Source organism: Microcaecilia unicolor, chromosome 10 (assembly GCF_901765095.1).
Source record: "Microcaecilia unicolor chromosome 10, aMicUni1.1, whole genome shotgun sequence".
Lineage (NCBI taxonomy): Eukaryota > Metazoa > Chordata > Amphibia > Gymnophiona > Siphonopidae > Microcaecilia > Microcaecilia unicolor.
The window spans coordinates 31562755-31577933 of record NC_044040.1 but is presented as its reverse complement, the minus strand read 5'-3'; the positions used below and the strand labels follow the sequence as shown (position 1 = coordinate 31577933).

The 15179-nt window shown below is 44.3% G+C and overlaps 1 protein-coding gene across 1 annotated transcript in view; it reads right to left on the bottom strand.

Annotated features, from left to right (window-relative positions):
- The window catches only part of WASL (WASP like actin nucleation promoting factor), a 155272-nt gene extending 145765 nt beyond the window's left edge, over positions 1-9507 (bottom strand). Inside the window, 1 exon segment of the mRNA XM_030216749.1 lies at positions 9035-9507. Within this exon segment, the coding sequence (XP_030072609.1) occupies positions 9035-9157 (123 nt within the window). The 5' untranslated portion in view covers positions 9158-9507.
- Positions 9508-15179: the final 5672 nt, after the last annotated feature.

The following is a 15179-nucleotide window of genomic DNA, read 5'->3' as shown; positions in this document are numbered from 1 at the left end:
TTGTGATGGGAGCTGAAAGACTGAGCTCCCGGAGGACAATTTGGAGGCAGGGAGGCCAAATTCAGGGCGTATCCGCACCGCACTATTTGGAGAACCCACTGGTCGGAGGTTAAGAGAGGCCACCTTTGGTGAAAAAATTTTAACCTCCCTCCGACCGGCAGATCGTCCGGTACGGACACTTGTAGGGCGGCTATGTTCCCGTGGATCCAGTCAAAAGCCCGTCCCCGGCTTTTGCTGTGGAGGCGCAGGGGGCTGCTTAGGCGCACGCTGTTGACGAGAACGAGCGCGCTGGGGCTGTCCCTGTGCCTGACGAGGCCTTCGGGCCGGCTGGTTGTACCTACGCTTTGCAAAAGAATAGGGTGCAGCCTGCCGTGCCCGGGAAAAACGCCCACCCGTGGGGGCGGGTGCTGAAGGCGCCCGGTGGGAGAGCTTGTCGAGAGCGGTTTCCCGCTGATGCAGTTGGTCCACCATCTGCTCGACCTTCTCACCGAAAATGTTATCCCCCCGGCAAGGGACGTCAGCCAGTCTCTGCTGGGTGCGGTTGTCCAGGTCAGAGGCACGCAGCCATGAGAGCCTGCGCATCACTATACCTTGGGCCGCAGCACGAGATGCCACGTCACAGGTGTCAAAAATCCCCCTGGACAGGAACTTTCTGCACGCCTTCAGCTGCCTGACCACCTCCTGATAAGGCCTGGACTGCTCCGGCGGGAGCTTATCGACCAGGTCCGCCAGCTGTTGCACATTGGTCCGCATGTGGATGCTCATATAGAGCAGGTAAGATTGGATGCGGGTCACGAGCATGGAGGATTGGTAGGCCTTCCTCCCAAATGAGTCCAGAGTGCGAGACTCCCGCCCCGGGGGCGCCGAGGCGGTATCCCTCGAACTCCGTGCCCTCTTGAGAGCAGAATCCACGACCGCTGAGTCATGGGGCAACTGGGGCCGCATGAGCTCTGGGTCAGAGTGGATCCTGTACTGGGACTCTGCTTTCTTGGGAATGGTGGGATTAGTTAGTGGTCGCACCCAGTTCCGGAGCAGCGTCTCCTTCAGGACATTGTGCAGCGGTACCGTGGAGGACTCTCTAGGTGGTGATGGATAGTCGAGGACCTCGAGCATCTCGGCCCTCGGCTCTTCCACAGAGACCACGGGAAAGGGAATGCTTATAGACATATCCCGCACAAAGGAGGCAAAGGAGAGACTCTCAGGAGGTGAGAGCTTCCTCTCCGGTGACGGCGTGGGGTCCGAGGGAAGGCCTGTAGACTCCTCGGAGGAGAAATATCTCGGGTCCTCCTCTTCCCCCCACGAGTCCTCGTCCTCGGTATCGGACATTAGCTCATGTAGCTGAGTCCGGTACCGGGCCCGGCTCGACGTCGAGGCACCAAGGTCTCGGTGTCGTCGAGCGGTGGACTCCCGCGCCGGCGGGGACGGAGCTCCCTCCATCGACGTCGACGGGGACTCCACCTGCGTGGCTGTCGAGACCGGCACCGCAAGCGGCGGCGGTGTCGACTGCCCCGGCGCCGGGCTAGAGCTCGCCGGCGCCACAGTCATCGGCGCCGAGGGCGCAAGCACCCCCGGCGCCGGCACAGCCTGGCGCATCAGCCCTTCCAGGATCCCCGGAAGGATGGCTCTGAGGCACTCGTCCAGGCCCGCTGCCGGGAAAGGCGGTGGGGCCGGTAAGGGTGTCGGTGCCGGAAGCTGCTGGGGGCCAGGAGATGGCACCGAGGTGCCGGAACCCCGACGCGTCGGTACCTCCACCACCGACGGAGATCTCTCCTCTCTGCGATGACGCTTCGGCGTCGACTCCTCTTCAGGGTGCACCGAGGGCTCCCGGTGACGGCGCTTCTTGTCTTTTTTCCGGTGCACGCCACCGGTGCCGGAGGGCATGGAGGAGGAGAAGGTCGATCCCCCTCGGTCTCGGGGTACCGGGTCCGACAGGGTTCGGTCCCGTGGCTCACGAGTTGAGGGAGTGACCGGGGCCGACTGCCCACGCGGTCTCTCTACCCCACTCTCGCCGGCGGACCGGCGGGCCGACGGGACCTGTTCTCCTGGGGTCGCTGCCATCGGTGCCGATGTCTCGGGCATCGATACCGGTACCGAAGAACCGGTCTTCGATACCGATGCCGTCGAGGTCGACGTCGAGGGGCCGGCGCAAGTTCCAAAAAGACGGTCCCGCAGAACTTGCCTCGCAACCTGAGTCCGTTTCCGGAGACCGAGACACAAAACGCACGACTTGAGATTGTGCTCCGGCCCGAGGCACTGGAGGCACCAAGCGTGGGTGTCGGTCTGCGAGATCGGCCGGCCGCAGCGACCACACTTTTTAAATCCACTCGGGACCTTCGAGGACATCGACGGAAAAATCGCGTCGGCGAAGTCAAAGTCGGCAATGGTGGCTAAAATCACACCACGAAAATTGTAACCGACCGAGCGGCCACTAGGCCGCAACGAGGCGTCCCCGCTAGAAAGCGAGGGAAAAGAAGGAGCGCGTGCTCCACACGCGCAAAATCCTTTTTTTTTTTTTTTTTTTTTTTAATAAAAGAGAAAGAAGAAAAAGAAGAGGCCGAACAGGCCAAAAGCGACGATCCGCGTAAACGCGGTCGAAAAAATCCGGCGGCTGAAACGAGAGAGAGGGGAAAACACAACTCTCTCAGTCGCGGAAAAAAAGTAACTGGCGGGAGCGGTCGCGCACGGGCGGGAAGACGGCCGCGCATGCGCGGTGGGCGTGCCCTGCGTGCTGACCGTCCCGCGAAGCTTATTTCCGGTTGGTGGGGGCTGCCGCGGACGTCACCCCAGTCGTGAGAACAAGCAGCCTGCTTGTCCTCGGAGAAATCTATGCATCAACTGTTTTCTAGTCCATTGTGTCAAATTCTGAAGAAGGCAGTTGCACACAATCACTTGGAATAACCACTTTCTTCAAAATATTTTTTTTTTTTTTTTTTGTTACATTTGTACCCCGCGCTTTCCCACTCATGGCAGGCTCAATGCGGCTTACATATAAATACCTGCGGCAAACTGCAAGCAACAGAGTGCAGATGCACAAGGGGCAGTTATGTTTACACAAATTAGCTGCAGATTGCGCTATCAGGAAAAAGAGGAGGGGTCCTCAAAACCACAGCACCATTAGTCCTTATTAACTTTAGCATACAAATACTTACATATCAGCAAAAATAACAGTACACTGCTATTCAGATATATAGAATATGATGGTAATATCCAACTAGTCTGTCCACGTTCCCTTTGTACAACAATACTCAGAACAACAATACTCAGACTCTACAGAGTCACTCACTGACTTAATTCCCTCTTCACTGTCGGGACATGCCAGAAACTTAATCCAGACATGTGTTGGAGCCCCTGTATCCACTGACTGTATTTGTAAGTTGTGCTATTCATTCACTATCCTTTCCTCATTGCTAGGATTGCTTTAAATGCTTTTACTTTTAAAGCAAAGCCCAACAGGCACAATTCAATTTAGCTGTTCAAAAATCCATATCCACTTGTGTACTGTGTAACAAATGCTTCAAAATTTCAGGCATCAAATAACTGTGCATCAATTGAAAATTTTACTTTCATTTTTGAAATGCATGAAAGCAGCAATACTAGAGAAATTTTAAGCACTATAGGATATCTTCTGTGTGTCGTATTAACTTTATTTCAATTAGTGGTCTTAGGGGTATGTTTACTAAGGTGCGCTATAGGCGCGTTAGCATTTTAACACACGTTAAACGCTAATGCACCAATAAGAATATATTGGTACATTAGCGTTTAACGTGCCTTAACTTTAAAGGTGTGTTAAAAATGCTAATGCACCATAGTAAACATACATACCCCTTAGTGTTAAATAATTTTGAAAGTTCCTTCTACTTATGACTAAACAGCCATTCTCAAATTTCTTTTATAAATATCTGCAAAGCACAAATATTCTATGAACAGCTTTGATAAATTGCTTTTTAATCTCTGCTCACATTGGAGCTTAACTATCCTTATTTTCATCCAACCAAACTCTATGGTTTTGTCTGTTACTTATACCACTGCTCCTTATAAATTTGGATTGCTTATATGAAGCCAAGTCATCTGGTTTCTAAAACAAGCAGGGAAAAAAACAGTAAATTTTGTATTTGTTTGTTACACTTGTATCCCACATTTTCCCACCTATTTATTTAGATTTTGCTCACACCTTTTTCAGTAGTAGCTCAAGGTGAGTTACATTCAGGTACACTGGATATTTCTCTGTCCCAGGAGAGCTCACAATCTAAGTTTGTACCTGAGGCAATGGAGGGTTAAGTGACTTGCCCAAGGTTTCAAGGAGCAGCAGTGGGATTTGAACCGGCCACCTCTGGATTGCAAGACCGGTGCTCTAACCACTAGGCCACTACTAGAGTGCTTTACCCAATGAACAGATTTGCAGGCTCAATGTGGCTTACATAGTACCGTAAAGGCGTTTGCCAATTCCGGTATGAACAAATACAGTAATGTGGTAGAATAAGGTTTGTGTGTACAGACACATTAGGGAATCGTAGAGAGGAAGAGTTATTATATGTCCATTATGAGCTTTGGTTTTGTTGTGTTGCAGGGTACTGGCATTTAAGTTGGGTCGGTAGGGTATGCCTTTTTGAACAGGTTAGTTTTTAATGATTTCCGGAAGTTTAGGTGATCATAAGCTGTTTTCACGGCTTTTGGTAATGCATTCCAATAAAAGAGAGCAAAATAAACGAAATAAGCAAACTTGCTATGAAAAAATTAAAAAGGCAAGAAAAGTGTAAGGAACAATGTTTGCTAAAACCTAAAAGATATTTCCACCACTGATTACATGCTGCCCTCCGAGTGATCATTAGAGCTGCTGAAGAATGGAACTGGCTGGAATCTGCAACATTTACAAGTTTACTATAAGAAAGTAAGTGGAATCTGATTTTTAGAAATCTTGACAACTTTTTAGTGACCACTAGGGAGCCAGTGATGAAAAAATGAGGTTTTGAATTAAGATACTGATGGTATTTAACAAATAGCTGTGATTAAAACTTCTAACAGGAACAATGCTTAAATGTTAACATTAAGACAAATAGCAAGTTTAAAAAACGTGCTTTCTGTATTTGCTGAAGTACACTTAAATTTTAAGAGACTTCACAAAGAAATCTATTAAGCAATGTGACTTAAATGGCACCATCTTATATACAAGCACCTTACAACAAGTTTGGAAAGCACCACTCCTTTTTGGAGTACAGAAGAGTTTGATATGCCTTTGGTGGTTGGCCCTCCATGCACTTTGTCTGTTCTGTGCATACATTTGTATTTAAGCCTGGACAAATGGAAAGTCTCCTCTGAATGAATTCTTAAACATTTCCACAAACAGCCCACAAAAGGTAAAGAAATTCAGCATATTTTCACAGCCTATACAAAATATTTTAGCTTCCTGTAAGCATTTGCTTAAGTCCTAATATCAGAACTCATCAGATAAGACTCTCTAAAAAAAATAACTGAACATTCGCAAAGTATCGGGACAATTTCAAAACCATCAAGTTCTCAGCTGACATTTTGATCACTAAGAAACAATAATGAAAGCACCTGCTCATTCAAATTCTTGCACCATCAGTTTCCCAGATTTGTGTACAAAAAGTGAAAAACTAAAGTGATATAGTACACAGCGTTGCAAAATTCTACAAGCCTTGGGGAGTGTGCTTTATGATTAGTCCAATCAATCTAAATGCAGTCTTGTTCAAAATAAGCTACTATAATGGTGGTAGCCAAACAGTGTGAGAAGGTGAGAAGAGCTTTTCAGTAAAAAGGAAAACTCATCAAGAAGCATTTTAGTAATAAATAATACATCTTAACGGTAGACCACTTTGATAACAATTTACTCGCTTTGGGGTATAATTATTTTTGTTGAATATCAGAGATAGAGGGTATGGCTTACTTGCTGTCTTATTCTCCTACTTTTCCTATTTCATCTTCTTCCACCCCATCATACATAGACAATATCAATGAAATCCATGGTTACCACTACCAGCCCTCACCCTCATGATGTCACCTCTGAAATGTGTTCCTTGTGTCACAAAAGTCAGATAAGTCCATCTATGTGACTAATCAACCTATCATCCAAAATATGACATTCCCAATTAACAACCTAATCAATTTTTAAACAAACGAGGGTCTTGGTAAAAGACGGGATCCTCAGAGCACAACCTTAAAAATGAATCACTGTTTTGTTTTGACTGCCACTGATGCTTTCGGTATGCAGGGAACCCCAGTGTCGACATGTTCCGTTCTTCTCTGGCAGGTCCCATCCCTCCGACACGATGTTCTCTTCCTATGAGAGCAGAACCCCGCAGAAAGTGATCATGACCAACAGGTCAGCACAGGGACTAATCGCATTCTGAAAGCATCAGCGTCAATCAAAACAGAACAGTGTGCCTAGGTTCTCAATTTTCAGTTGCGTTTGATGCTGCAGGGAGAGGGAAAATCTAATGGTTAGTGGAAACGTGGATCCTGCACGGGGCGGCAACATAACGAGAGAGAGAGGGCATAAGCTGGATAAAAATTAGATTCCATAGAGGAGAAAAGAGAACATTTATAAACAGTGGGGTATAGGGAGAGGAAGAAACATTTATACATTGTTGGGAAGGGAGTAGACACATTGTGGAGATGAAGGGGGCAGGACTGGAGGGGAGTGCCACTATCTAATCCAAACTGAAGGACTGGATCCACTCAGATCCAGCACTCATCCTCCAACAAAGTGCTATATCCACCTGGATGCAGCATTAACTATCCTCTGAAGTGCTAGATCTACCCAGATCCAGCAATCACTCTGCTCAGAGGGGTAGTATACACCTGGATCCAGCACTCATTCTCCTCTTGATGGATGACTCCACCCTGACTGACACTCTTTCCATTCAGAAGAGCTGGATGCTCCTGACCCCTGCACTCATTCTCATGTGAAGGGCTGGAGCCTCTTGGATCCAGCACTCAACTCCACCAGAAGGGCTGGCTCCACACGGATCTAGCACTCATTCCCAAGCAGGGCTGGATCCACTCAGCTTCAGCACCTAATCACTTCAAAATGGAGCACTCGTTCCCAGCCAGAAAGGTAACATTTAGTCTAATCCAGCACATCCTGTGGGGGAGCGACCCAGCAGAGAAAATAAAGCACATCAGCAGGAGGCACGCCCCATACCGAAAGTAGCAACGGCAGTTAAAACAGAACAGCGCTCCGTTTCTAAGGTAGTACTGAGAGGATCCGACTTCTCCCGAGCAACCGAAACCACTTTGCGGAAGTAATATTACCAAATCGAATGCGAGAGGAAGAAGGCGAATAGGTGTCAAGATGAGAACCTTTTTTTTTTTTTTTTTTAACCTTCAGGTGTCTCGGACTTCCCATGCCTACAAACACGTTCTGCTAGAAAATATTGCAATCATGCAGTGCGACATGCTTAAACAACTCATTATGTGAACACAAGAATGCTGGTCAACCCATCACTCTAACGCCCAGCCTAAAGGAAGGGGGGGGAGCGAGTTGGAAAGCACTGTACGTTTCTGGCAACTTCCGTTTTAGAAGCAACGCAGCATAAGAGCGAGTAACTTCTCTGGGTTTCAGGTAGAGAGAAAAGAAATAAATTGCCTTTCGCTAACCCGAGATGAAGTTTCAGCAAAAACGGGAGGAAATCCTATTCTCTGCTCTCTCCGCTGCAGTTAACCATTGAAAGCGCGTTTCTTGATCACCCCCAAAATACAGAACCCGACTTCCCTCCAGCACGACACGGCTAAAATATGGCATTGGAAAATAGTGCAAACAATCCTCAAAGGGTCAGAAGCCAGTTATCGTTTATCTATTTCCTATACCGTTTCAAATTGCATTCACAAAACAGAACGGTTTACATCATAATACAAAATTTCATATTAAAAAAAAAAAAGAGGAGTGTGGTAGCCGTGTTAGTCCACTCTTAAGGTTATCAATAGAAATCAAACAAAATAAAACATGGGAAAGAAAATAAGATGATACCTTTTTTATTGGGCATAACTTAATACATTTCTTGATTAGCTTTCGAAGGTTGCCCTTCTTTGTCAGATCGGGTTCTACATGGAACGTTGCTACTCTTTGAAATTCTGATGTGGAATCTTGTCACTCTTTAGCATTCCGGAATCTTGCTATTCTTTGGGGTTCTACATGTAGAGAGGTGTGGTAGCCGTGTTAGTCCACTCTTAAGGTTATCAATAGAAAATCAAACAAAATAAAACATGGAAAAGAAAATAAGATGTATTAAGTTATGTCCAATAAAAAAGGTATCATTTTCTTTTCCATGTTTTATTTTGTTTGATTTCTATTGATAATATTAAAAAAATATATATATCTAAGAAATCCATCCATTTAAAAAAGTTCTGGAGAAAGAGCGAAGCCAGGCGCGTTCCAAACGAAACTAGCTAAATAAATGTTCCGACATCCAAAAAGCACCTCAAGTCATCGTACTTCCTGACCTCCAGATTCTCTGCCCAAAGCAGCCCCACCTGACCTACTCCACATCTTCTCTAGCAGCTCTCTCACTCCCATTCACAGCAGCAGACTTGTCATCCATAAATTTCACACCTCGGTCCCTCAACAAGAGCTACCCAGTTGTTTTTTTTCCTTCTCCAGTGTACCTCAACAACTGTTTTGATAGCACTCGTATATATTATTTAACAGAAGGGGGGGGTGGAACCCCCACGTATAAGTAGAAATACAAAGTTAACCCACGAGAGGCCGGGGGGAGCGGCTCTCTCTATCGGTAGAAACAAACATGAAGTTAGGGGAGAAGAAGGAGAGATTGTGACATTGCCCTGGCTGACCGGCAAAGGCCTACATGAGGGAAACTCATCCTGCAGCGACAACCACCTGAAGGAGGAAAAAGGCAGGAAAAGAGCGGAACTGGCCAGTCGAGGCCGGGACCATCCCGGCGACTGGGCCACAAAAACAACAAAAAAAAAAGGCAGGATACTACTTGGACTACTTTTCCTACTACTTCTAAACTCGGCGGGAAAGAAAGCTCAGAAGACGGAGCCGGGTGGAACTTACAACGCATTTCTTGCCCAGCAAGTTGAAGAGACTCTCGTTCTCCTGCGGGGTGAGCAGCAAGGAGCCGACGTTTGCCATTCGCCTCTGCGGCGGCGGCGGTTGCTGCTGCTGGTTGTTGCTCATTGCGCCGGCTTTTTTTTTTTTTTCCTTTTCTCTTTCGCTCGCCGGTTCGCGTGGCGCCGCCGACTTCACTCCGTCTCCCCCGTTCACTTTCCTGCCCCTCACGGCCCGGGAGAGCTCAGCGACATGAATCACGGCGGCGGCAGTTGCTGCTGCGGCCTCGCTCTCGCAGCAGGCCGGGGCTGAGGGCGGCGCGTCAGCACGCGCGTTCACACGCTGTTGCTGCTCGCGCCGGAGTCACCCCCGCGCGCCGGGCTTCCGTTCTGCTTTCGCTGCGCTCTCTCTCTCTCCGCACTCAGGCGGCACAATGCAACATGGCAGTGCGGGGAAGGCGATACCAAAACATCCCGACGCAGGGGGAGGGGACTCCAGTGCGTCCCGTGCCAGAAGAATTCGCTTCCTCCTCCTCCTCCTCCTCGCTGTTCCTTGTCTGATAAGAACTGGCCTTTCTTTGACAGAGCTGGGATTTTTTTTTTTTTTTTTTTAAACTTGTGAAGGTTTCTCAAATTTGCAATCTTTTCGTGGTGAGTAAGTGTAAGGCGGGCCTGAGTAAGGAGTGTTGAAACCGACGGGAGCACTATGCGAAACCAGAGAGGAAAGTAATATATTGTTTTGTTAAGAGAATCCGCAGTGCATAGTCATAACTCTTCAGCCCTAATCGGAAATAGGAGTACATTGTACAGGGTGTTTTTTTTTTCTAGTCACATTCCAACAAATGATTTTAGATCAAAATTCCCTTCTGCTGTCACAGATTCCCTCTTGCCTTTTATTGTAGTAAGAGATTCATATTATGAAATTAGTTCTTTAGGTACTGGGTGTGCGGGGAACTGAAGTTGCAGAGTGAATAATTAGCGATTAAAAAGTTAATGAATATAAATAGGCAATAAATGGTATCACATTTCATCTTTGATGTACCTCTAAATCAAAACTTAAATCAAAAATGGTTTACAAATAATAACGGTGGTAAAGAAGTAGAAGATATGATGAAAAGGTGTGAAACAATTAAAAGTTGACCTAGGTTACATTAGTTCCATTAGCAAATTATCACCAAAAAAAGTAAGATAACAAAAGGAGGGCAGGTAACACACAGAGATTTATGATTCAACTATTTTTATTGATGACAAGGCAATGGTAACAAATCCACCAGCGAATAAACAGAAGTTCCAAAGTCAAGACATACATTTAAATAAAGCTATAACAGTAAAGGCAGTCATCAAACTTTTTGACAATTACTTTCCCCCTCCCCTACCCACTGTAGTACTGATGTTATGTTACAACTTTTTGTATTTAACACATACAGAGATTTAACACAAGACAAAACATGTTGCTGAAGGTCACAAGCCCAATGAAACTTAGCCTGGCAGTGCCTTGCTACAGAGCACATTCAAGGTCTCTCTAGAAAAGCTTGACCAAAATAAGAAATTTAAGGTAGCTCTGAAGACCTATTAAGTGAAATCTCTATAGTCCGGTGTGCCATGGCACATCAATGTGCTGTGACTGCTCTCCAGGTGTGCTGTGAGAGTTTTCTATCACTGTTCTCCCATTCACAACCAGCAACCCAGCATTATAAGATTTCTTCTGTAGCAGTTAGCGGCAGCGGTCAGAAATTCAGACAGCTTGCTAGTACCAACCCATGAGTCTTCTCTCTGATGTAACTTCCTGCTTCCTCATAGGCGAGAAGCATCAGAGAGAGAGGGTTCCGAATAGTGCGAGCAGCCTGTCTGCATTATTGCCTTCCTCTGCCACCACCGGGAAAAACAGTCAGGCAAAATTCCCCAATTTGTGTAACCAGATACCATGAGGAAGTTAATGGAACCTTCATCCTAAATCTGCTTTAATATGACCATACATTAATTGGCTCAATTATTGTGAGTCCATGGTTTTCATGTGTATGTTCCTGTGACAGTTTGCTTGTTATCACAAATTTTAAACAGATTACATAGTGAAAATTGTGTGACATTCAGATTGTTTATTCGCAATGATCTCATTACTTTGTCATTACGGGGGTAGATTTCTGTAAATGTGTGTCTGGTGGGAGTCGAAGGAATTTAGGCCAACAGATTGGATACATTGAAAGGATGTGATCACCACCAGCACTGTCGTTGGTGGGGAGGAGGAGGTATTCACTTTAAAATTATTGTTTTTGAATATGTGTTGCTCATAGCTGTCTTCATTATCTTTGAAATGTATTGTTACCCTTTTGTCAACTTGTGTTTTCAATAAAAGTATTCAACTATAAAGATAGCTCAATCATTAAAAATGTAGGGCTCCTTTTTACAAAGCTGCACTAGCGATTCTGACGTGGCAAATGCGACGAAGCCCATAGCAATGGAATGGCCTTCACAGCATTCAGCGCATGCTAATTGGTAGCGCCCTTAATTATTGAGCTTTAAACACAATCTTAATACTAATTTGTTAAACAATAAAATATATATTCTTAAAAAACTGATGGTGTGCCTTGACAATTTTTGTGCCTTGGCAGTGTGCTATGAGATAAGTACGTAAGTGCTGTCATACTGGGACAGACCAAAGGTCCATCAAGCCAAGCATCTTGTTTCCAACAGTGGCCAATCCAGGTCACAAGTATCTGGCAAGATCCCAAAACAGTAGAATACATTTTATGCTGCTCATTCTAGAAATAAGCAGTAGATTTTCCCCAAGGCCATTTTAATAATGGTCTATGGACTTTTCCTTTAGGAAGCCATCCAAACCTTTTCTAAACCCCGCTACACTAACTGTTTTTACTACATCCTCTGAAAGCAAATTCCAGAGTTTAATTGCATGTTGAGTGAAGAAAAATTTTCTCAGATTCGTTTTAAATTTACTACTTTGAATATATGAGGATTTTGGACAAAAAAATGGGGATCTCAGTTTATATTTGAGTCATAAGAACATAAACGCTGCCACACCAGGACAGACTGAAGGACCACCAAGCCCAGCAACCCACCTCCAACAGCGGCCAACCCAGGACACAAGCACCCGGCAACATCCCAAAACAGCACAACACATCCCACGCTGCCCACCCTAGAAAGAAGCAGTGGACCCTACCCAAGTCAACTTCAAAAATGGCTCCCGGACCCCTCTTTTAAGAAGCAAAGCTAACCGCCCTCACCACACTCTCTGGCAACACTGAGTGAAGAAATACCCTCTCCAACTCGCCCCAAATTCATCACTCTGTAGCCCCACTGTGTGCCCCCCAGTCCTAGCACTCCCAGAAAGAGTAAAAACAAGGTTTTTAGAGATGTACCTTTTACAAAATCCACCTTCGAGTTAAGCATTACCAAAGACAGGATTTTCACCAGTTGATTCACCATGATTTTAGCCATGAGCTTAACCTCATAATTAAGAAGTGATATCAGGTGGTATGATTCTGCTATCTCAGGGACTTGGCCTAGTTTTGGCAAGACAACAATTTGAGCCTCATTAAGATATGTAGGTATCTATTTCATGTCCACCATCTTATTGAACACATTAGTCAAAGTATCTGCCATTTCTTCACTTAAGAGTTTATAAAATTCTGCACTGGTTGAAAATCACTGCTATAGGCAACTGAGTGTTGGAGTTGTCATGCCAAAAACAGGAATTAGGCGCAACTGAATTCCTTTTTTTTTTTTCAAAATATGCTAATTGAATTTTTATATGCATAATACGCAACAAATGTAATAAAGCTTGAACATCAGAAAACAAGAACATGGGTGTCACATGAGTATCCTAGGCTGATGATTGAGTGGTCCTTTTACTAAGCTGCGGGAAAAAGTGCCCTGCGCATTGGGCTTACCACTGCTTTGTAAAAAAAAAAACTAACTAAACAAAAGTGACAGCTAAAAGATATCGCCAGTTGAAAGTCAGATATCCTGGAGGTAAAGAGAAACATTATAAAGGAGAGAGCTATAAATCACATTTTTCCAGTTACAATGTTTTCTGCTGAAGCAAGGAGAATGGAATTCCAAAATTTTCTTTCCTTTATAAGATGATCCAGTTCTACCACATATCGAAGACAGAGTTATCTTTCCAGTGACTGATAACTAATTTTAGTGCTACAGAAATGAGAACATCAGTTAAGAATTTATCATCAGTAAGAGGATACACAAAAACACATGATTTCCAAATCACGTTTAACATGTAGAGTTTCATCAAATTGTAAAATGAGAAAGATTTTGTCCCAAACTTCAGACCACAAGATACCTAAGTTAACATGACATGTGAACTAGTGTACCTGTGCTTTTACTGCAAGATCAGCATTTATCAGATTTAGCAATATACCCGTAAGTTTACATTTCCTCGGGTTCCAAAAGGCTGTGCTGCATGAAATACAGAGATTGAGTGATTGAGGCAGAGAATCATGGACCTCGAGACCAGAAAGTGCTTCTGTAGGGATAATTTCTTTTAAGTCTTGTTCCCATACTTGTATACTCAGACAAAAGTGCCTCTTACTAACTTGGAAAGTTTTATAAAAAAAAAAGAGAGGCTCTGAAGGGCCAAAATAATTTTAAGGGAAAGGAGACAGGACTTGATATACTGCCTTTCTGTGGGTTACAGACTAAACAGTTTACATATTATATATATGGTAGGTTTTTTTTTGTACCTGGGGCAATGGAGGTTTAAGTGACTTGCCCAGAGTCACAAGGGGCTGCAGTGGGAATTGAACACAGGTTATCAGCCCACTGCACTAACCACTAGGCTACTCCTAGTAATAAATCTATCTAGTAAGCAAGTATCAGACATAGCAGACTGTGAGTACATGTTGAAGCTGAATCCAAGAATAGAATTTGAGAGGTAAGTAGATTAAATTTGGTTATCAATTGATTAAGGGTCTTAAAGGAGCCTTTATGAAGGAGTTGTTTAATATACCAAATGCCACATGACTGCCAGGTTGACCATGAAATGAGTTTGCAATCTATCAAGATGTCAGTATTATTCCATATGACAAGGTGAGAATTGTATTTTTTGGATTTTGGCAAATTTTACAGAAGGCCTGAACTGAGAACGATAGAACTAAGCACTGTTTAAGGGATTTAAGAATAATCATGTGTGCCAGAATATTGAGAGGATATTGGGAGGATAGTGTACATTCTAGTTTTAACCAAGGAAGTGTTAGGTGGTCATTGATGGAAGAAAACCAAAGGCTGCTTTGACTACGGGTATAAGCGTAATGGTCATTTATGAAATCTGGGAAATTTACCTCTAAGTGTTTGGGTAATTTTAATATTTTTGCCAATATGGAGGAGATTCTATATATAGCGCCTAAAAATTCAGCTCTGAAATTGATGCCGACTTAGCATATTCTATAATCGGCACCTATTATAGAATATTCTTAGTTGATATTTTAGCGCCAACATTCATTTACACCAACGAAAACCCGTGATTTTGGCATATATCTTGCTGTCGATGTTTATGAGAGATAAAGGTCTGTAATTGGAGACCATACAAGGGTCTCTCCCACCTGGGGATTACGATTATCTGTGCCTCTGTAAGTACCCCAATATCCCAACTAGCAATCAGTTTTGTATATAGTGTAAGGAGAAGAGGAGCAATCGTTTCTGAAATACAGTTATAATACTCAGCATTAAAGCCATCTTGGCCAGGGGTCTTACTTAACAGAAGGGATTTGATAGCCTATTGAATTTCTTTAATTGTAATGGGAGCTGCTCATTGGGAGGCCTACTTGTCAGAAATTGTGAGATGTATATGTTCATCAAGAAAACTATCAATATCATGTATTGAGACTGTTGATTCAGAAGTGTATAGAAATTGATAAAATTGTTGAATTTGAGTTAGTAGAGTGAACTATTGTTTTGAGACTTAAGAGACACAACCCGGGCTTTGATCCTTTTACCCTTTAAAAACTCAGCTAAAAGACAGCCGGCCTTGTTGTTTTCTGCATATTGGCTAGTTCTTGGTTGGCTAGTGAACTAAAAATGGTATTATATTTGTGTCTTAATTTAGTAATAGAAGTGAAGGTGTAAGGTGAGGGGGTTTTAATGTAATCAAACTCTAATCTTCTTATGTCATTCTCAATATTTGT